We start from the raw sequence: 23,185 nt of genomic DNA, 5'->3' as shown, positions 1-23,185 counted from the left end.
ACGTCAAATATCTGCCTCAGGCTGAAATACCCTGGAAAATTTTAGTCCAAACAATTCAACTGCTGCATAAATGAAGCCAGTGAAAAGTACTTTTTTATATTTTGTGTTAAAAAAACCACCAAACCATGCTGTTTTGTCATGGCAGTTGTGGCTCCTCCAGACTTTGGAGGAAGGATGTAATTTTTCAGAGGAGAAAAGCCTTTGCATTGTAGTGGCAGTATTTACCATTCTTTTAAACTCTACCTGAAAATTCAGGCAAATGATGCCTTTGAATAAAATTATAACCACTCATACTCTGAAAAATAGATCTATTTTTTGCTTTAATAACTGAAATCACAAAGGTTTACACCTTACATGAATGTGCTGGATTATGTTTGCCCTTCTGCTTTGCAGCCAAGGAAAGAGTTAAAGCAGAAAGAGCTCAGCTATTGTCAGTGTTTGAAATTATATGTTCCAGCTTTTTAAAACTTGAAACCTAAATTTGCTTTCTACTTCTATGCTCTTTTTGCCTTCAAGTCTGAGAAGTTTCCAGCTTAGCCAGCAAGGACAAATCTAGCCTTGTGACACTTGCTGAGATCAGAGTGGCTAAATCAGAACATTGTCTGAGCAGCCTGATTCCTCTAAAAGCCTGTCAGGTCTGGAGCAGCTAATTGGGTCTTGCCCCATATGTTCTGCCTGTGATTTTTCCAGCATTGGAACATAGAGAGCAACAGCGCCAGCAAGCAGATTTTTTCCCCAAGTTTTGCAAAGTTCTGAATTTTTGGCCTTTTTTGCTTTGTCCATTTCATTTGAAACATCTCCACTCTGCAGGAATTTTGAAGGGGGAAAAAAAAGTGTTTTCACATTATTATCTGCAGTAGGACACATCATGATCAGGATGCATCTAGTCCCCTCTGAACCAGCTGCTAGCTCACCACAGTTTCACCAGGGAAAATAGCCTTCCAAGCAGTGAGGACTAGGCAGCTGATAGCAGCTTCTTGCAGGTACCCCAGGGCCAGAGAGAGAGCAGGTCACAGGTGACCATACCACCTTACTCTTCCTTGCCCTCCTTTCCATCAGGAACAGCTTATCTCACCTTGTTGCTCCATGATGGGCACAGGAAAGGGCATTTGAGGGGCTGCTGACGGGAGAGCCAAGAAGGGACAGTCATTGGCAGTGCCATCAGCTTGGTTAGCATGGGGTAGGTGGCATAATAGCTGGATGTGACCCAAGCAGCTGGGCCGCCTGAATTCACTAGAGTCATAGATTTGAGTCTCTCTCTCTTTTTTTTTTTTTTTTTTCCCCTTTAGACCAGCTGAACTGTTTAACTCTGTGGGTCATGTTCAACAGCTGGACTACAGCTGTATTCAGGGGAGCTTAGAGAAGAGGCTTTTAGCACCTGGGACTGCCAGTAACTGCTTTGTCCTTCGATTTGCGCTGAAGTGGCCTCAGGACAGTTTTTCGCTTTGTGGGGCAGCCGGTACTTAACAAAGGCAGCTAATGGGCCACGTGTCCTGCTGCCCTGGTCTGCATAATGCCGGCTTCCAACCACCTTTGCCATGCCAGGGAATTTTCAGCCTTTCACATCTTAAGCAGCTTTATAGCTTCTTTTCACTGCTGAAATGGGACAGAAGGACCAGGTGAGAGAAGGTCCTTTCTAAGTCTAGCACACATACTTTAAACTTAAACGATAAATTCGCAGTTCAAAGAGGTTTCCAACTGGTTCCCTGGGTCTCTGGGTTCCAGCAATGAGAGAATTTGTATTTCATACCATGTACTGTAGTTCCAGATATTTAAATCAAGAATGTACTCATTTGAGCTTCACAGGAAAGTATACTACTTCAGATAGAATTATGGCCAGCATCTTTATGTTTTGTTGTTACTTAAGCATGAAACAGCTCCACACTGCCTTGTGCAATTCTCAAAGCAGTCAGGTTTCTCAGATTAAATGCCAGTCTCACGTTATGAAGCAGGTTGTGTTCCTGAGAACTAAATCACAAAATAACTATGGTCCTAGGCCAGGAATTTATGTATATTATTTTTGTACTCAACTTATCCAGCATTTCCAGATTACAGGTTTTATGTTAACGTGAACAGCTGTGGTCAAGGTAGCCCGCAAAACATGAACCGACGTCATTCTGAATCACAGATGAGATATAACCCATCCATCAAAAAACCACCAGATATGGCAGAAGTAATGCAAAACCTTTCCCACTTCATCTGCCACTTTATAAATCTGGCTGCATTTGTCTACATCTTTTTTCCCAAGGGCTTGTTAAATCTCAGCAGAATTCACCTTCATGTTGTGAACTGAATAGGAAAAAGCAAAGTGACCAAACTGATACTCAGCAATGCTAAAATACACAGGAACATTGAATCGAAAGGTGAGCAGCCCACAGCTTATTAGCTTGATTTTCTAAGGAACAGAGTAGGGGGAAAGAGAAAATGCCTCTTCAGGACAGAAGAAAAAAATAAATCTCATGTATCTTGAAAAGGAAGAAAAGAGGCATAAAGACAGATGACTGATACAAGCAAAGATTAAAATGTAAAACACCTAGCAGCTCCTTCTTTGACACCCGCCTTTGAAACCAGTCTACTGCAGAGGAGAATATTCAAAAATAAATATTTTGGACTGAGCTTTTTAGCCAGTTCCACCAATGTGACTCCATTGCTACTAGCAGGACTGTGCCAAGGTCCCAGGTGGCAAGGATGAAAACAGAAACTCATTACAGAAAGAGAAATGTAAGAATGCTTTGGTGAGAGCACATTCCCTGCAGAGTGCCACGCAAGTAAAAAGAACATTTAAATAATATTGGTCCTTGATCCTCTCAAAAGCTGAGAGCACATTTATTCAGCTTGGATTCCAAAAACTCAGCCACGGTTTATAAAATGTACTTGATCCTTGTGTAAGGCCCTTTGGCATTTTCTTTCAGTGGAAAGATCTCCAGATATTATTTTTACAGTAAATCTTAAGTAAATGTATGTGTTTAGCTAAACAGGCCTAAACACGAGAGCCACCTAAGAGAACAATGATGAAATGCTTGACTTGATTTATGGACCAACTGTCAAATCCTTGTTTATGAACATCTGGCTGGGAAGGTGATCTGAAAAGCTTTTCTGCCAGTAAATATCAGCATAGTACGCTCTTCTAGTTACAGACATCTCTAAATTGTAAATGTAATTAGTGGAGAAATGGCATCAGAGTGTATGGCTAAAGTGACGTTCAGCTTATCCATGCACACAAAACATTCATTTTACAGCACTGCTAACGTGTAATGTGTAATCATTTGCAACTTCTTAATTAACAAAATACCACGTTTGGAACCTGAAAGTTGCTTTCCCTACAAGTTGCACAAGCAATTGCAAGGCTGTCTCTCACAACAGCTTTTCAAAGTAGGCTCATGAGCCTCCCCGACAACTTCTCAGCAATCAATGTGGCCTGGAAGAACCTGATCATCTTTCTCCCACATCCTCATACGTGTTCACTCCAGCTTTGTCACTGAGTTCCAGCAGAAGTTCCTGGGAGAGAGGAATCTCACCCATCCTCTGTCCACCTCCAGCTGGTTCTCAGCACTGTTTCTGCAGTTTCCCATAAGCACAACAGCTTGCAAAGGCTTAAATGCCAGAACAACATTCCTAATTCAAAGGCTGATACAATCTAAAATCTAAAAGCAAGGCTGAGCCCAGGAAAATTGAATTTTTCTCTCCTTCTTCCCTTGTTTTGCAACAACATGACAACTCTGAGATGACACAATCCAGGAACCCTTTCTGTAATTCAATTCTAGTTCTGAAGCAAAAGTCCACTTTCATTCCGGATCTAATCTAATATTGGGGTTTTGGGAGGAATTTTTTTGTTCACTGAGAAACAAAGAAGCAGCTTTATTGTAGAAATTCACTATCAGCTGAAATGAAGATAACGCCAGCCCAGGACCTCACTATGGACTCAGGGAGATTCATATCACCCACACCAAAATATCTAACCATGGCACCTCAGACAGCAGCCTTTTCACCTTGTCATATGGCCCATGGAAAAGGTGGAAAATTGTGTAGGATGATTCAGCCCACCCATGGTAATTTCTGCATCCCCCAAAAGAGATTCCTATCTCTTTCCAGAAGTTATGACAGAAACCTACTGTCATCACACATTGTTTCTTGGTATTCCTGCTGCACATCCAGTAACAGGGAGGCAGAACCCTGTATGTACTTTCTTGCTATAAAGAAACAACTGGAGTACTTCATTAAATCAACAACAACAAAAAGGAATTAAATTTCAAACTCAGCCTTGATGGAAAACCTACTGTGAACCAGAGAACTGACTTAGAACTGACTAGTTTTGCTCAAGTCACATTAGAAAAAAATCTGTTGTATTCCTGAGTGGCTATGTGTGCAAGCAGCAGCCAAGCCATTTACTGACAAGGATGGGCTGTTCAGACATTCTTAAAACATTGGAGAGTTTCATCACATGAAAACTTCAGAAAAACCATTGACTTGAAAACTGTTGCAAAAGAGACAAGATAAAAAATGTGTCAGACTTAAATGGAATGGTAGTACATTTGGAACAAGGCAAAAGGGATTTAGGAGATAGGGAGCACAGGAAGAGATGCTAGAGCTTTTTTTAAGACATTGTGGTTATAAACGATAAGAAAAATAAGTATGGAAGCAGCATATTTGTTTCAATTTCCAAAAGCATTTGACATGTTTCTATATGAGAGATGAATGACTAAGAGGCACAGAAGGAGAATATAGAAATAAAAAAAACACTCTTCTGTGTATAAAAACTATCTCAAACTGTTGTTTTGCCCTTAGAAGAAGGCTACCCTTCTTACACAAGAGATCTCTTCCTTACAACCATAAACCGACCATTATCCTGTGGGTCTGGATTTGGAGGGCTACTTTAAGAATAATCTCACACATCTGCAATAGTACTGCTGTAGCTGTAATGGCCTAAAGTCATAAGCAAAAGAAGGTTTATGGGTCAATATAGTCAGAAAAACCAGAGAAACCCATGTTCAGGTCAGAAATAGAAGCAGTGACCTTCCACGCTAAATACAGGTAGGAAGCACATTCTTTGAGTTTAATCAGAGATGTTAAGTCAGGTAGACAAAAGAGCTGGTTGGCACCTGTAAAAGAGAAGGGACTATTAAAAGGGAAATGGTGACACTTTGGTTTTCTGTAAAGGAATAAATAGGCAAGTCTGTGGCAGATGAAAAGATAATAAAAGGAGGGAAATTATAGTGTGCTGCGAAACTACTCCTTCCTTTGAATTCACCTTTTTTACTGTCTGCTATAATTAAAGTTTTAGTTCTCCAGTTGCCTCAGATGATCAGAGGGCTGGTGCAATTTTTTCCAGTGACACAAGTTGGTCCAAGAAGCGATGTAGCTTTTACCCACACGTCTTGCCTCACACGGCAGGCACACAGCTGCACAGCCTGGCTGTACACTGCTCGCTTCTTTGATCTGTCTGCAAACCTACGTTGGAGGAGCTCGCTGTGACCCTGCCTCTTCTGCTCCCCTTTGCACTCCCAAAGCTTGATCTGTTACCAGCACACAGTCGCTGAGGTCAGGGCAGCACAGGCTGAGTGGGCTTGAGTATTAAATCAGGGGGTTAATTATAAGTAATGGAAAAGACTTTTTCAGTTGCTTGTTTTCTGGGTTTTTCTAATCTAAAAGACAGATGAAGTCTGGTCTTTTAATGGTCAGATTATTATTATTTTCTTTTTTTTCTTCTTCTTTATTTTACCAACACAAGGAAAAGGAATTTACAGCCTCTTATTCCTGGTGGCTCTGCAGAGTCGTACAAGTGGAAAAGGAAAACTGGGTCCTATGCTAGTCTGTATTATTGATGGAGGGGCTCTCTCTACCTAACCCCGGGATCACCTCTTATGTTCATCTCTGGAACTCCAGGAGGGACAATCAAGGCTCCAACCACAATATTTGGCCAGCAACATTTTACTGCTGGGTTTTCCTGATGCCAGAGTGAGAACAGGTTTGTTACCCTTTCAATCCCCAAATGACATTGCAGAGCAGGCAGTACTTGCAAACCTATAAACTCTATTTATATGCAGCCATTAAGTAACATGGACTTTTCTGATATTTTCAATCTATAACACAACCATAAAAGAAAACTATGACAGGTTGTCATCTTTCCATCATAAAAGCATGGTGAGCAATAAAAAAAGTCCTTGGAGAACTTCTTTAGTTCATCATTACTATATACATTTGTGGATGAGTTATTAAATACTGCATCTTAAGGCTACAAATGAAACAAATCTTGGAAGCACAACAAATAACAGGTTGTGTAATTGAGTCTAGTGAGATGTGGCTCTCATACAATATGGCCCACAGAGGCCAGGTGCCATGATGCGTTGGAAAATGTGAAATAATTGAGCTAGAATAAGGCAAACAATCTAGGAAATGTGTGAACACCCAAACTATCTTTAAATTCTAACTGGAAAACACTGAGAAAATATCACTAGATCCACGACTTGATGCCTGTTAGCAATAAGAAGGGAGAATTACAGTACACAGTTACAGTGGCTAGTATATGCAGACATGTGATAGTGGTACTTAAAATACTGAGATCTCTTTGTTACTACTTGAGGTAGCTAAGAGACCTTAATGACCCTAAGTAGATATCTGATAATTACAGAGACTGCATTCAAATCTATGCCAGCACTCTGTTGATGAAAAACTAGAGATCTGGGGAAAGAGAAGGCAGGGAGGTAGGAACACAACTGTCTGTTAAAGGAGCTGTGGTAAAAAAGTCCTCCACTGACAACTCAGAGCCTCAAATCCCTGGATGAATAGTTGGAAGGATGGTTAGCTCTCGTGTCCCAAATGAGCTCAACTGCTGAGGTAAAACACTGGAAGAGAGGCAGTCCTTATGGGACACCAAATGGTGTCCATGAGTCATTAGTTATCATAATTTTGTTTTCTTAGCACTGCAACTTTACGTTTCTAAGGCGTGCACATGTGTAGAGGCACATGCCACCCCATCAGGCAGTGCTGAAGCAGTTTGTTACAGGGAAATATATGCTGGGAACCTTCATGGACATCTATGTTCCCTCTTGAAGTCCACTACTAGAAACTTCCATTCATATACAACAGTCCCCTTGCCTTCAGGAGGACAATCTTTGTCATGATGATTACATGCAGACATTTGTGCAGAATTGGATGGTTTGGGTTTGTTTTATTTTAAATCCAGCTTAAGTTCCATTTGGACAACAACAACAAAAACCAACACAAATGCAGGCTATTTGCTCTTTTTGAAGAGAAAACATAGGACACATGTTCCAAAACACATTTAGATTTTAAAGCTCAGAAATAAAAGCTTGAATTGCAGCCAGGAATGATCTTAGTCTTGAGGCTGAAAGTCCTTAATCTTGGGAGTCAATAAATCAGTTATGACAAGCCTGAACCGGCTATGGTTTATTATAAAATCAAGCTTGATTATCTACTTGAGGTAATTAGACAGACCAGAACAAAAGGACACAAAGTTAAAAGGCAACATATGTAGGAAGAACTGGAACAGATATTTTACCTTCCACAGGCTGGTGAATAGCAAGAATGAACTTGTACTTGAGATTTTTTCATATACTGAATTCAGGCTAATAAAGTGAAGGGACTCTGCAATATTTACAATAAGCAAGTTATTAAATCAGCTCCTATTGGAGCTGCTTGGCTGCAGATTTCCATTCCCTGCTGCTTGCACACATCCCTGAAATCCAGGTGCAGCATCTGAGCTCTCTGCTCTTACAACCCAAGGTATTTTTCTAAGTCCCTAGGGGATTACAGAAGTATTAAAAGAACAGTAAAGAAAAAAAGCATGCTGCGACATCTGTTATATTAAAGGACAGCAGCACTATGTTTGGGGATAAGCACATTAAATATCAGGGAATGAAAAGAAAATAAAATCTACACTTTTCTCTTTCTTGTCTTCTTGATTTTGGAGCATTTGTTGTTATTTTTAAGGCATATTTTATTTATTTATGGTACTGCTTATTCTAGCAGATAACTTTGTAGGACATTCTGCAATGTCTTAAAAATACTTCAACAAAGCAAGCTTGAAGTGCCAACATTTTTATCAAAAGGCCCCAGAAAAGAAGGTTTCAGAAATTATTCCTGGAAAGGGTTCAGTCATGCAATTCCAAGTATAGCTCAAGTCCCAAAACAGAGGGTTTCCAATAGAAGGTTTAAATAATTTTGACAGATGCAGCTCAAAAGGGTAAAACCTCAAGACTGCAGTTGGTTATAATATCCCATATTTACTCCTAGTGAAATGAACCATTTGAAATACGATTGTATCAGAGAGAAGAAAAAGAGTTGGAGTTGCCCTCTCCATCCACTGCAGTTTGGACACTTCTGAAATACGGTTTGCGTTGCCAGATCTTTACAAAAAGGGTGCGAATTAGCATATCTGCACCTTCTCCATGCTGCTGTCTCCTCTAAATGCTAGCAAAGCTCTTTCCTATTCTCTCATTTCCTTTCTTGCCAACCCTTTTCTATAAATCTCAGCATCACAGTCAAAGAGCAGGTAGAAATTGTCTGCTTATTTCTGATGTTTGCGATAGTTTGCCTGTTTTTCACTGCCTGACTCCTAATATCAGATAAAAAGAGTTAAACTGCTTTTTCACTTGCCACCATATTACTGCTGTGCCAAGATCTCTATTTAAAAATTTACACAATAGGCAGGCAGCTCCATAATCAGTGCTGCTTTTCATGCCAATCAGTATTATCCCATTGTTTCCATTCGGTCCCTCAACTACCTGGTTTATCTAAGTGAAAGAAAACAGACCATGGGCAATTTGGGCTGGGATTGACTCTTAAGTCTTCAGGCAGTGTTTAACTTACTAAGGCTCTCTATCTCTAACACTCTCCTGAATAAAAATAACAAACAATTACTAAATAATGTAGGCAATATAGTCAGGAGGAGCAGATTATTTATAAAGAAAAATCAGCTAAAGTAAAGAGAACAAATTTTTAAGAAGAAAAAAAATCAGAATAAGAAATGTGCACATATAGGAAAGGCAGATACAGTTGTCCTTTTTACACAAACAGACATTAAATTTCTGAAGTAACAGAATATCTTTGCTATTTGGGCAGAACACAATCTAAATACGTGCTGCAGTATATCAGAGCATATTGCATGTATTACATTTAATTATCTTTCACCACCATGTCCACTAACAGAACTACTCCAGTGACCAGCTGCTTCCCATTACAGAGACATTACTCATAGCTGGTGATGTCATGCACATCATTTGTCACCACCAGAGCACGGGAAGGTGAGGTAAATCCACTCCTTCTCTTAACATAGTCAACATTTGCAAAGTATTGTGTTACAAGCTCCCTCGCATACCCAGGATTAGGCTTATTGAAGGCTTGCTGAATTTCCTCTTCAGTGAGAACCACCAAAAGACACTTTTCCACACTGATCAACTCTGCTAGTACTTTACACACACCTGCAGCAAAGTGGATGTGCATCTTTATGCACTTTGTGAGACCTAATTCTCACGCAGAAGCAAAGAGCATTTGAAGGACAGGTGACAGAAAGGAAAGACAACCATGTTTATGCTCTTCCTCCCAAGGCAAAATGTGGAAAGCAAGCTTCACTTGCTCTCTCTCCAGTGGCCAAGCTCTAAGCATCAACTTAGCCCACACAGGCAGGGAGAGAGCCTGACTAGGAAAGAAGAAAAGATTTTATAGCCCTCGATTTGGACTGGCTGCCTGGGGTCTGCCTTCGTATTCAAACTTTCCCTTCCCAAGGAAGTCTCACTCATGACTCCCACAGGTGGTTCCATCTGTGCCATCCTGATCACTGCGCTCTCCTGAGAGCGTTCCACGCGGACCAAGTTAACAGTCCTCTTGGGACTGCCGTGCTTGCCTCCAGCAGACTGTCCACACAACCTGTTAACAGGTTTGGCTTCAGGGTCTCAGACAGCATTGCCTTCACCTTGCCACCCAGAAACCATGACTGTGCTAAGCAGGCCACCTTCAAACAGTCTGCCATTAACAAGCCTTTTTCCCATGTAAATATGCAACCTGGTATTCATGCCATGCCTTTGATTAGCCAAAATGGTCAGTTTGCTCTTTCTGTTGATTTCTATCCACTATAACTTAATTTTCCCATGAGCAAGCTGTACATCACACAGGGGTTACACTGGATTTCCCATGTTGGCCAAGGAACCTGGGATCCTTGGATGGGGACTGCTGTGTGAAGGGAAAGTGTTGCAGATAAGCTGTGCTCTAGCAGAAGCGAACAGTCAGTAGCAAATGGTTCCAAAGAGCTCTTGGCTTACTTTATGCAGGGGGATGCTCATAATTACTCATGGGCTTTCTTGTCTAAAATAAAAAAGCACATAGAAAATAGTGGGAATGGAGGCTTTCCAAAGTGAGATAAAAGATGGAAAAAAGTTTTTCAAAGGTAAAATATTTCCTTATGTTACTTTGCTGTAACTTCAAATAAAAACATGCCAAACAGATCTTTGGTGGTATGATTACCAACAGTCAGGCATTAAAAAACCCAAACAAACCCAAAACAGAAAGGCAAAACGTCCAAACAATATGGCTTACATCATAACTTGATTCTAGCATTTTGAGAGCATTAAGAAGAATTATGCCAAATAGTAATCAGTCTGTTTTCCCAAACTGTTAGTAGGCTTGTATGAAAGTATAACAATAGAGAGAGATATGCCATATTCCAGGAAGAAACCCTCATCCCACAAACAGCACAAGCTTTGCACTTAGTAATTCCTTCATGTGTGTCTGCTCACCTCTGAGTTCCTGTTTATGCGGGACATTCAGCCCTTCATATCATGTTAAAAAAACCACTATTTATCTTTAAGCACTGAGCAGATTTTAATCACTATCTTCATCCTTGGCCTCAATTAAGGTCTAATATAGAGGAGGCACTTGAATGACCTAAGAGGCACACTTAACCCTGAACAGTGTGTCAAAGGCACTTAGAGTTTCTGCCACATTTCTTCTGGCCGTTGAATCTCTCTCTCCTTTTTCTGTTGTAACCTGACTGCGTTTGTTCTTAGCACTTTAATGTCCCCTGGTGTGAAGTCTCCTTGAGTAACACTCACAAGGTAGAAAGTGTGATTAACTCTGCAGGAGCTTTTCAGGTCAATGAAAAAAACCTACTTGTTATACTAATATATAATACTTCTTTAGAGATGTTCCCAGTGGCTCTACATATTGGGATTCCCACAGTACCTATTCTCTTTCACTCTTGCTGCTCTCCTGTATCTCAATAAGAGAAATACACAGTTTTATGAGGGTACAAGGTTGACTCTAATCCTTTAGAGTATGTTTCACACCTCTTTAATTATTCTGATTGGTCATTCAGATAATTTACATGGTAAATCTTTTCCTCTTGATGAACATGCAGTGTTTCTGTAGTGAAGACTATAAAAATAAAGTAGGAAGGAACTAGAATAAAATTAGCAAAATTATGTGACTTTCTTCAGAGTATACCTTACTGCTTTTCTCCTTCTCCACAGGCTGGCTTGTTAACAAAACACAACACATAAACAGGTTGGGAAGACATAATAGCTGAAAAGATGCCTTCTGAAGATACTTTCTAACCTCAAGGGGTTTGCAGAACCTATAGAAAAGTCTGCAGATTTCATTAAGTCTTTTAATATCTTCTTTTACTGCCAGATGTCAAGCCAATGCAGAATTCAGAGCAAGGGTAAACACGCTGTATGCTGCTGTGCCACTGGGCTGCTGAACTCTTCCAGCAGCTACTTGTGGTCTGCAGCTTACAGGGGCAGGGGAAGAAGAATGTGTGGAGCACCTTCACCAGCTGCCTCTGCGCTTCAAAGCTTAAAGCTGGAGCACACAAAACTTCAGTCACAAATTAGAGATGCTAAAGCATTTTTTCCTTAAAAAAAAATAGAAAAATCATAGTACAAGTGGCTCACTTTAAAACTTTTGTGGATAGACCCTGTAATTAAACAAGAGGAGCTCAGCATTAATTACAGAAAAGGAAGCTGTGTTTTGTGAGGCATGTCTTGGAAGATGCGAGTTGCGTGCTCACTGGCACATTGGTTCAGCAGCTAAGCAATGAAGTGTAGGAAAAGGAACCTTTAATAGGTAATGGGATGGCACATGTAAAATAAAATGAGACTGCCAGATGGCTGTCAGTGGCTCCAAGCTTTCAGTAGTGGAGAGGCCACAGAAGAAGCAGCATACTCATGAGAGTTGGCAGTTTTCTGACCAGCTGACTTCTTATAGTCTTCAGCATTGCTTAATGTACAGTCTTTCTTTGGAGAACTGCTGAATATAATCAAATATACCTTGATTTCCTACTTTATTTGATTTTTCTTCATTAACGATCCAAAAATAGTACATAAACCTAACATTGAAGGATATGTTTACAATTTAGTCAGCATATGATGATCTGCAGTTGACAATAATTCACTGAGTATGCCTCATCTATTTTATGGTAAAAACACAGTGAGGCTTAAAGGACTCTTCAATTCTTCTCTGCACAGGAATCAATGATCTCTTGAGACACTGGAGTGAGTAGGAGAAGAAAAAGTGATCTTGCTAGTCCTCCTGTTATGCCCACCACATGGAAAAAAGCTTGAGACTTACTGGAATCTGAATATTATGAGTGCCATTAGTTACAATCTTCATTCTGAAGAAAGAGAGAGTATTCAGATATCTCCAAAGACATGGAGGTCTTGAGCTGATAAAATTCTGGGAGGGATATTGAACTTTGCACCTTGGGATTTAGGAGTCTCTAGATCAAAATTTCCCAAATGTTTCTTTTATCAAAAACTAAGTCTGGGGTTGCAGTTTCAGGATTGCAACCACTTATTGTTGCAGGTGCTGCTTCCAAAAGGGCAGTTTTGCTGAGTTATAACTTGTTTTTAAAATATAACCTCTAGTTTGGGGAACCCTGGCCTATATATTAATGATCAAGAGGAGAACCCATCAGAGGAAGATGCACTTCAGAGCTGAATTGCCTTGTTCATCTCTCCCTGTGAAGTATCTGATGCTCAACACTGTCAAAAGCACAATCCTGAGGAAGGTGACCTGATTGGAACTGACAGCTCTTATGTTCCACTGAAATCAGGTCAAAAGACAAGTGTGTGGGGATAGTAAAGACAAATGGAAAAACAGAAAGGTTGATGTGTCTGATATTTCACAACCTTCCGTGTCTAAAAATACATGCCTGAGGCCACAAAAACTGTGTGTGTTTTTTCTATACCTTTTGGTAAACATGATGTTAAGCTTCAAAGCTTCCTAGTCTCTGATTTCAATAGGATTTTCTACAAGGGGTCAAAGCCTAACTTCAGCAAAAAGAAGACTGGAGGACACTGAAATTTTTACTGTCTTGAGGCTGAGGTATGTAATGGCTGAAATCATGTGGAGACATGTGCCTTAATAACCATTCTGTAAACAAGTAGAAGGCAGAAGTTTTCAGGCATACTCATGCTTTCCAGGCAGATCTACAACTTTCATCTTGGATGTGTCACCTTGTGGTTTGTTATTTTTCTCTGTAAGAGTAAAAATATGCCGCACAGGGCATGAGCTTAACTAAGTCTAAAAGAATTATCACTTATGTACCACTCCTCATGTTCATTTGTACCGGGAACTTTTTGACATATACCGGTTTTGAGGAAGAAAAGTTTAGGTCATCTGTGTTATTCTGGAGGAAAGCATCTCCAAGTTTGCTTCATGTTTTTCAAGGCAATGGTCCATTAGTGAAAAGAAAACCAAACAGAACCAGAAAAGTAAATAATTTTCCTGGCAGGATGTCTTCCTTTAGAAAACAGGTGACCTGATGCCACTTGCTTAAACAAATGAAAGCATAAGAACACTAAATTCAGCAATGCCAAAATTGCCATTAAAAAATACCAGTGCAAAAGCAAAAGAAAAGATCCTCATTTGACCTGAGCGCACTGAGTTTTTCTGCTAGTCTTAAAGTGTAACAAAACAGCAGACTTGAATGCACTTGAAAGATGTGCTTGAATCAGTTACTGAGCACACAGAGAGGATTCAGATCTCAAAAAGGTGGAGTACAAACTATCCTTCCCCTCTCTTCTCACTATTTTCTCAGAGTCTCAAAGACTAGAAAACACCAATTTTAAGGCCTGGATAATTCAAAAGAAGTTTAGCAGATTTTTCCAACCTTTCCAGATTTTTTTTTTTTCCTCTGGACTAAGAGCAACTGTAAGAAATTTAAGTCCAAAAGGCAATTTTTTGGAAAAAAATATAACCTGCTGAGAGGCTTAGAATGAATGTGCTTCTCATCAGTCTTTAACACTTTAACTAATGCATTATTAAACTACAGTTTATTGTATGAATTATGCATATATAATCTAGAAATGCATATATTAGTGTATATGTAATGCAGTAGCCAAATATTATTTTGGAAAAAAGTAAGCTTTCTGAATAACAGTAAGTGTAAGGAAAATACATGTAGAAACAGAGGAGCTATTATAGAACTCTTAACAAGAATCCATCTTTATAAAAGAAAGGCTCTGACAATTGCCCAGATCAAAAATCCAATTTTACAGCACTCAGAGATAAGGAATTAAATAGAGCGCAGATATCATCTAAACTGGTATTAAAAGGTTAGCAGTGCTTAAGATTGATTAGTAACCAACACCAGACAGCCTGCATCCCAAGCTGTGAGAAGAGTATTGTCCAGATGTTGCAGAAGCTTTAGTTGTCATTTTAAGAAACTCTGGGGCTAGGCAAGAGTGTCACAGATTGCAAAATGGGGAGCATAACTCTGTTACAAGGCAGGCATCCCAGCATGTTACACAGCAGCAAAGCTAAATCAGTTGGAAACAAAACCAACATAAAAAACCTTTAAAAAGACTCAATAAACCATATGGGCTCCATACCTTAGGGAACAAAACTGCCCTGCAATTTAAGAATTAGGAACCAGTTAGTTTGGGGAAGGAAAGGCCATGAATGGGTAAGTTGTATGGAAACTAAAAGATCAGAGCACTAAAAAATATGTCAGGATAAGGATGAATACCATTCAGACTATGGCAGGTTATGTAAAGATATCCAGGAAAGATCACACTATCTCCATGTGAGTTAATCTAAACTACTTACAGCTTTCCTAGTTGTCATCAAGGCAGGAAAAAAAGAATAAGATAAATTTTTAAAGACAGACAAAAAGTTAACACTGGGACATGGGTGTGACATTTTAACCTCCGAGAAATGTCACAGATGACAGTAGTAAAACCAGTATGTGACTGCTGACAAAGTTTTAAGGATTAATAGCAAAAAAAATGAAAAAAAAATAATCAGAAAGGCCTAAGGACTAGTTAGACATTTGGTCAAACATGATGATGCAAACTCTCAGTGAATGCTGTTACAGCAAATATAGTATAGCAATTAAGTCTGTAAGTCTTTTCATAGTGAATTGTGGTTTTGCTGTTCTGGATTTGCCATGAAGAAAATGTGTCAAAAATTCAAGAATCATAAGGAAATATTATGAAGTGTCAAAGCACCTATTTACTTTGAAAATTCATGGGAGTCTCAAACAAAGGACAGCAACAGTAAAGAAGTTATTCTGCACCCATAGAGAAATCAGACAGCACTTCAGGAATTAATATTTATTACTTATGCTACCTTTCATACATTGAAAATGCTGAACAAATACCAACTGACCTGTACAACACTCCTACAATACGTGATACACATAATTATGGAAATTACAGTAGGGAGCTGGCAATAAAATAAAGTCTTGGAGATCCTCCCTTGTGGGGAAAAGCATTGCACAGGAGATGAGGCTGTCATGTAGGGATTGCATAGCACACCTGAGGACACAATTTACACCGAAAGAGACAGAGGAACAGACGAAGACAAAAAGGTGAGCAAACCTCCATGGGATATGCAACTGAGATGCTTATAAATGAAAGCAACATAAGCTGATTTTGACATGTGGCTATTTCCAGGTGTGGAAGTAATCACATTCAAATTGAGCACAGCACCTGCAGGCAAAGCCCCACCAGAAAACAGAAAAAGCTGTTTCCCCACCAGCACATAGAATTTATAAACTGTCCTGAGCTGGAGGGGACTAATGACAATCATTGTGTCCAACTCCTGACTCAACACAGTGCAACCTAAAAGTTAAACCATACATCAAAGAACGTTGTGCGAATGCTTCCTGACTATCAATAGGCTTGGGGTCTAAGCATGACTGCTTCCCTAGGGAGCTTGTTCCTGGTGCTTGACCACTCTCACAATTAAGAACTTTTTCCCAATAACCAATCTGAACATCCTCTGACACAGCTTTAAGACTCCCTTGCATCCTGTCCCTGGACACCAGAGATCAGCATTGCCCTCTCCGTTCCCTCTCATGAGGAAGTTGTAGACTCCCTTTTCTCTAAGCTGAACAAACATAGAATTCTCAGTTGCTCCTCTTTAGCCATTCCCTTTCACTAGATTTGTGGCCTCCCTTTGGACTCACTAATCTTTTTGTATCATTCTTAAATTGTGGAGCCCAAAACTGCTCACAACACTCCTGGTGAGGCTGCACCAAATACTGAATGTGGTGGGACAATCACTTATTTTGACCATTTAGCTACACTGTGCTTAATATGCCCCAGGTTGGACCTTTTGGCCACTAGGGCACATTGTTGACTCATATTGAGCTTCCCATCAACCAAAAAACCCTTTCTGCAGGGCTGCACTCCTGCCCCTTGTCCCCGCAACCCACATGTAAATACAGGATTACATGGTCTCTGGTGCAGAATATGGCATTTGTCCCAGTTAAACATCATAAGTTTGGTGATTGCCCAGTGCTCTGTGTCAAACAGAGTATAACCAGCTGGTCAAAAGAGGTGATTATCCCACTGTATTCAGCATTGCTGTGGCCTCACCTCAAGTACTATGAGCAGTTTTGGGCTCCACCGTTTAAGAAGTATGTGAAGGTCCTCGAATGTGTCCAGAGGAGGACAAAAAAGCTGGTAAGAGGGCTGGAAGGCATGTCCTGTGAGGAGCGACTCAGGGCTCTGGCCTTGTCTAGTTTGGAGAAAAGGCAGCTGACAAGAGACCTCATAACCCTTCACAGCTTCCTGAAAGAGGGGAAATGGAGAGGGAGGTTCTGAGCTCTTCTTGGTATCCAGAGATAAAACATATGGCAATGTCTCAAAGCTACACAGGGGAGGATTAGAGTGGACATTAGGCAGCATTTCTTTACTGAGAGGCTGGTCAAACACTAGAAAGGCTTCTTAGAGAGGTGGTCGATGTCCCAACCCTGTCAGTGTTTACGAGGCATTTGAATAATGTCCTTAACGACATGCTTTAACTTTTGGTCAGCCCTAAATTGGCCAGGCGGTTGAACTAGACCCTTCCAACTAAAATATTCTATCCTGTTTTATTCCAATCTATCCAGATCTCCATGTTAGGCGCCTCTACCCTTGAGGGAATCAGCGGCTCTTCCTTATTTAGTATCATCAGCAAACTTAGTGTGGACTCAACTCCTGCATCCAGATCATTGATAAAAACATTGGAGAGAACTGGCTTGCAAGGACTGGATGGCTTTGCTTGTTTCTTTTAATCAGGATCGTGGGGTTAAAGCCAGAGATTGAGAATCAGTTCATGGCCTCCACGAGCTAAACTCTGTGCTTGAGACTGATTCATTATAAATCAGCTTTCTTGCAGCTTAGTTTACCCACCTGTAAAACAGGTAATTCAGAGCCAAACCATCAGCTGTGAACTGGCACAAATCTACTCATTTCCCAGTCCATGTCTACAAGGACTGGCACAGACATGACAGGATGTCACTCTGATCCAGATGTCGCACAGCTCTCCTTAAGCCCAAGTGGCAATGCAGCTTCCAGAGGGAATCTGTCAAATGCTTGGTATGTGGATTGTGTCTATAGGGCACCCACTCATATAATTTATTTTTTTTTTTACCTCTCAGGAGCAGTGAAGTTTTATTTATCCCAACTAATCAGGCCTCTAGTGTTGACAGTGAGGTCTGATATATCCAGGCTTGTCTGCAAAACATTTCAAAATATTTTTTTTATTATTGTTCAAATAAGTGATTCCCTGCAACACTCTCCTGAACTGTGTTTGGGAAGCGAAGTAACAAAATAAAACAAGAACAAACTCTTGAAATTTAATTTATGGAGTCAGGCAGAAAGTAAATAAGCACACACCTGATAGGAAAGCTTCACTTCACTAATATCAACTGAGCATATGAATTGAATGGGCTTCATGATTTTTCTGCCCAATTAAAATAACTTCAAAATCTTCTCTGGTCAAGAGTTCACAGCCGAGGGTATTCCTTGGCAGAATCTCAAGACATCCTGCTTGAACAGAGAAACAAAAATAAGTGTTTCTCTTACATGACCTGCCTCACTGTGTTGACCCAGCATAAGGATTGATGGTTTAGTTGTTTAATTTCCCCAAAGAGCTTTGGCTTTTGCACAAGGTTAAAATATAATATAGATTATATATCTCCTACAAGAAGAGACTAATACACAGTATGCAATATTAATCATGGATGATGTTTTCAGAATATAAAAATATAATATCCTCAGAAATCATTCCATATATTTTCAAAGAACCCGAAGAACGCATGAACAGTACAAGACAAGTCTTTAAAAAAGAAAAATCTTACCTGTCACAAGTTGTTGTCCAGCCAGTCCTACTGGAACCATCCCCAGGTTATTCATGGCTGTAGCCCAAGCTGTTGGATCAGTGACTGACATATTAAGTTGTGTGGTATCTATAGCTATACTTCCCAAACCATCAGCTGCTGCAAGAAAAGAAAAACACTGTAAGTAGAAAAGCCAACGTGCCACAACTTTTAACCAAAACCTGCAGTGAAACTGAGGTATCACAGCCACTGCTTATTTTGGCTTGGCTCTTAATTATTATTCACCCTTTAGACCACTGACAGCAGTGCTTGGTATTCTGTAGCAAAGCATACAGACATTGGAAATGTTCAACAGACATAAACCAAGAATGGTTCAAGCTGGTTATATGGAATACTACTTCACCATGAGGACAGTCAGACAGTGGAACAGGCTGTGCAGTTGCCGTCCTTGGCAGCTTTCAAGGCTCCACTTGATAAAGCCCTGAGGAACTGGTCTGACCCTATGGCTGGCCTTGCTTTGAGCAGGAGGTTGGACTGGAGACCTTCTGAGGTGCCTCTCAACCTGAATTAATTGTCCAGTAATGCTCTGATATAACTTAACTAAATATAATCTCTGGCAACTTGTCAGAGAGCTGAGAGAACCAAACAGCCTCTAATGAAAGACTTTTTTTCCATATGGTACAATTTTAATTTATTTTTTTTTGTAAAATTTTTAAGACTAAATCAGCCCCTAACTAAAAAGAGGTCAAACCAAATCAATTCACCATGGGAAAGACAATGTTTTATTCTAAAAAAACAAACAAACAAACAAAAAAAAACCGTATCATCATACAAAGAACCCAGGTATGTCAGATAGCTAAGGGATGGTACCTTTCTGACATTGAACCCCCAAACACAAGATGTGATCACACATTTGTGCTTCCCCCCTCCCTGGCCACAGCTGAAATTGGCTTTTTCCAGCTATCTTCTTATGGCCTTTGCAGACTCAAGATATTTACCAGCAGCCATTGCTTTTCCCCGGTTCCTCTTGCTCCTGTTAGACTTTCTTCAGCTAGGAATAATTAACTACTGTATTAGCAGCATCTTGAGATGGGCTGTCACCGAATGCAAGGCCCCCACACAGCTCATTAGGCTCTGAAAGAGAAAAGACAAAATCAGCTATCAAGTGCTGCAGTCAGAACATAGTCGCAAAACAGCGGAGTGCTTTGGGAATCCACTCAGAGCTCCTGCCCACTCCTGCTGGATTCCCAGCCCCAGCCTCCTTGCACACACTTCGCAGTCGCTGTAGAGGCGCTTCAGCCAGTGCTCATCCTTGCTTGCTGAACAAACAGTGCCACGTATGAACCTGTCAGATGGCTGAAAAGCACTTCACAAATTAGGTCTTATCAGTAGCTACACAGCCTCCTCAGCATGAAGGCACCAGCTGAAAGAACATATAAAGCATGAATATGTTTGTGGGTTGTTTTGGTTTCGTTTGGTTTTTTACTGTTGACAATTAACTGATGTTGCAAGTTTCAAGGAAATAGCCTCTTGTTCTGAGATGAAAAGGGAAAAAAAATACTCTGTTGTGACTTACAGAATGGAGTCTACAGAGTTGTGGAAAAGTAAGAAGACCTAACGAAGTTGAGGATGATGCCTGCTCCTCAACCAAAACCCTCTCTTTGGCTCACAAAGGTTAGTCAGCTTGAAGGAAAGGCAGAGTATCTGCTTCTAGCTAAACTACATTGCTTTCATCAGGTACCTGCCAGACCATGAATTTTACACAAGAGTAATTTCTCGCTGTTGTTATTGTTGTTTCTGAAGCTCACCACGTTAGTGCATCGCTGGTCAGAAGTGAGAGTTAAGAGGTGTGACCAGAGGCTGTGAGCTCCCAGCACTGACAGCACAGGGAGAAAATGCTGGGGGGAAGACGACCACAGATAAATGCCCATATTAGTCTTTGTGACTACGGGCAAAGGAGTGTGTGTGTTATTTTTTAGGCTGGCCAGCAGCCTCAGTGGTCTGACCTATAGTCTTTAGTACTAGTGGCCAACAACAGATCAAGTGCTTCCAAGTCTGCGGGGTTGTCATTAATACTGTCCAGGTGCACGTCGGTGACTTGTTCAGCCCTAAGACATTTGTGCTGTCTTAAAAAAGTACTTGAAAGACATTTATTAAGAAGTTTACAACATGAAAACCCTAAGAATTCATCTTTAGAAAAGACACAATTAACGTAATTACACTATATTTTAACTTAGTACCTCCCACACTTTTCTTTTTTTCATGTGATGTGCATAAAGTACGAGCTAGAAAGTTTGATGTAATAGTTCCCTGACACTGTGCAGATAACATTCAGTAGCTGTAAGAGTGAAGAAAGAGTCAGAACCTTGTACAAAAAATATACAGACAATGCTGTACATTTTTAGTATGTTGTAATTTTCAAATAACCAGTACACTAGGCTAAAAAGCATTTTGTTCAAATCTACAGAGGGTCTATTTAAAAGTAAATATTTATCAACCCTTAATGTTTTGATTTGCAATTTCAATTCTTATTTGATCTCCACTATTAATTATACATAACATTAAGTAATTTTATGATAAAATTACCTTTTAAATAGTATCTATAGACATCAAGCAAACATTGAATGGAAGTCCTCTGTAGGGAATGTGTCTAACATAAGGCAAGCCACCTGAGATTTATGAGAAGTTTTTAAAAATGGGGTGTCTCCTGTTCAGCTCCTTAAACTTGTACTAAGTTCTTTTCATTCAGGCTATAAAACTTTTGATGACAAACATCTATTTCAAGGTTAGAGCTGGCTGAATTATTCCTTGTCAATAAGTTATTTCTCTCACAGCCCCTCTCACTCTTTATGAATCACTCCCAAATCAATCCTGATTTACAAATATATGCTGAATAGCACATCTAAAAACCAATAGCGATGAAATACCTCTTCGTACCTTGCTGGGTGCTAGTTGCTTGTTCCCATAAGGGATCACCCTGACTAATGGGGAGGAAGAAGGTGCTGCCCCACAGTTTTGGAAGACGACCTGCAAAAGCATGGATTACTGGGATAAGGGACAGAAAATGGTTATCGGAGTCTCTCTGCCAGCCCCTCTCCCCCTGCTTTACTGCCTTGAGAAGTGTGTGCCGGGTGACATATTGAGGTCTGCTGCTGAAGTCTACATTCTCTTGCCCCCAAGCCCACACTGCAGCTGCACCAGCTGTGCCAGAAATGGGAACTGGTCCATAAAGAATCAGACACTGAGGCAGACAAGTGCACCTCAGCCAGCCGGGAATTAATAGGTGACTTTTTTTGGTGTTTGCCTTCTACCAAGTTGTCCACGTATTTCAAATTCTGCTATACTTTCATGAATTAGGCACAAGTATTTGTTAAAGTCCTAGCAGAGGAGGAAGAACATAACACCATGAATATGACATCAAGCAGAATCAGTGGATTAAGGGGTGAAACTCCTGTTGTACTATACCACTAACTTTGCCCAGTGTGTCATCAAAGTCTTTGCTCAAAACACACCCTTGTAGCCCAGGCTGGCTTTGGGCGTCTTCGCTTTCTCTCTGGCCATCAAGTCTACTGTTTTATCAGCAGAAACTGGATGCAGTGAAGGCTGAAACGGGAAAAACCACAAAAGAGCACATGAGGTGCCTAAAGCGGAACTAGTCCTATCTAACCAAAAACTGCTGCAGGCTATTTTGTCAGTGGGAGAGAGCTGAATAACAAGCATAACTGCACCTATGAACACTGAATAATTTGCAGCAAGCTCTAGGCAGAACTAATGCTACATCCTGAAGGACACAGCCTGTAGAAACTAGCTGTCTTAAAAAAGAAAAAATACTAATTGCGAACATCTCTTGTACTGACAACTCACCAGCTACATTAACACAGAGCAACATAATATGGCTAAAATAATCTCACAGGTATTTCATACCTGATTTAGACTGAACCATTAGCTTTTGTTAAAAAAAAATCTGAAAATACAGATGAGGGAAGGGTTCATTAATGCTTAAAGTAAAAGCAGCTTTGGGCAAGTTTCGGCATTTCTTTCTATAGCTCAGACACTGCAGTATTATACCCTTCATGATACTGGAAACAAAATAAGCCAGGGAAACAAATGAACCCACTCACTAGGTCACATAAAAAGCAAAGTGCTGTGTATGATGAGAAATACAACTACTGGTAAAGATCCTTGCTTTCTTAAAAATAAAAGGAATCACTGTGACACTGGTTAAACAGGCAAGAAAGTCTAAGCTTATCCAGCAATCCTGTGTATCCTGAGCAGACATTAATCAACACCATTTCACTGACATCACACCTTCAGAAAGCATTCCTGAATTTTAACTCATTAATACTCTTCTGGGTACTGATGACCTGAAGATAGATGTAAAAAAAAAATCTGTGTTTATTAACACTCATGCATGGCAATAGCTTTACTCCAGAAGAGTAACTTCAGAAGCAAAGAAAGTCATCCTGATTTACAGGAGAAAATGTGTAAAGTCTTCTGGGCACTGCTGTTCCTCGAGGTTTGGGAGAGGCAGGGATATTAACACAAACTTCGTTATTTGAGTGCTTCTGATTAACAACATTTTAATGCCAAATACTTTGTGAAGCAATTCCATGGAACACT

General features: G+C 40.2%; 1 protein-coding gene across 4 annotated transcripts in view; it reads right to left on the bottom strand.

Moving 5' to 3' along the window:
* ENOX1 (ecto-NOX disulfide-thiol exchanger 1) overlaps window positions 1-23,185 on the bottom strand; it is a 367,973-nt gene that overhangs the window by 124,448 nt on the left and 220,340 nt on the right. For all 4 annotated transcript variants that reach the window (XM_051631836.1, XM_051631825.1, XM_051631855.1 and 1 more), the window contains 2 exons: window positions 19,564-19,699; window positions 18,587-18,724 (listed from right to left, as the gene is read on the bottom strand). In XM_051631836.1, the coding sequence (XP_051487796.1) occupies window positions 18,587-18,724; window positions 19,564-19,573 (148 nt within the window). In that variant the 5' untranslated portion in view covers window positions 19,574-19,699. The remainder of the gene's footprint in view (window positions 1-18,586; window positions 18,725-19,563; window positions 19,700-23,185) is intronic.

This window comes from Apus apus, chromosome 1, assembly GCF_020740795.1.
Source record: "Apus apus isolate bApuApu2 chromosome 1, bApuApu2.pri.cur, whole genome shotgun sequence".
Classification (NCBI taxonomy): Eukaryota; Metazoa; Chordata; class Aves; order Apodiformes; family Apodidae; genus Apus; species Apus apus.
Note: the sequence above shows the minus strand (reverse complement) of the source record. Positions and strands in the feature narration are given on the sequence as shown.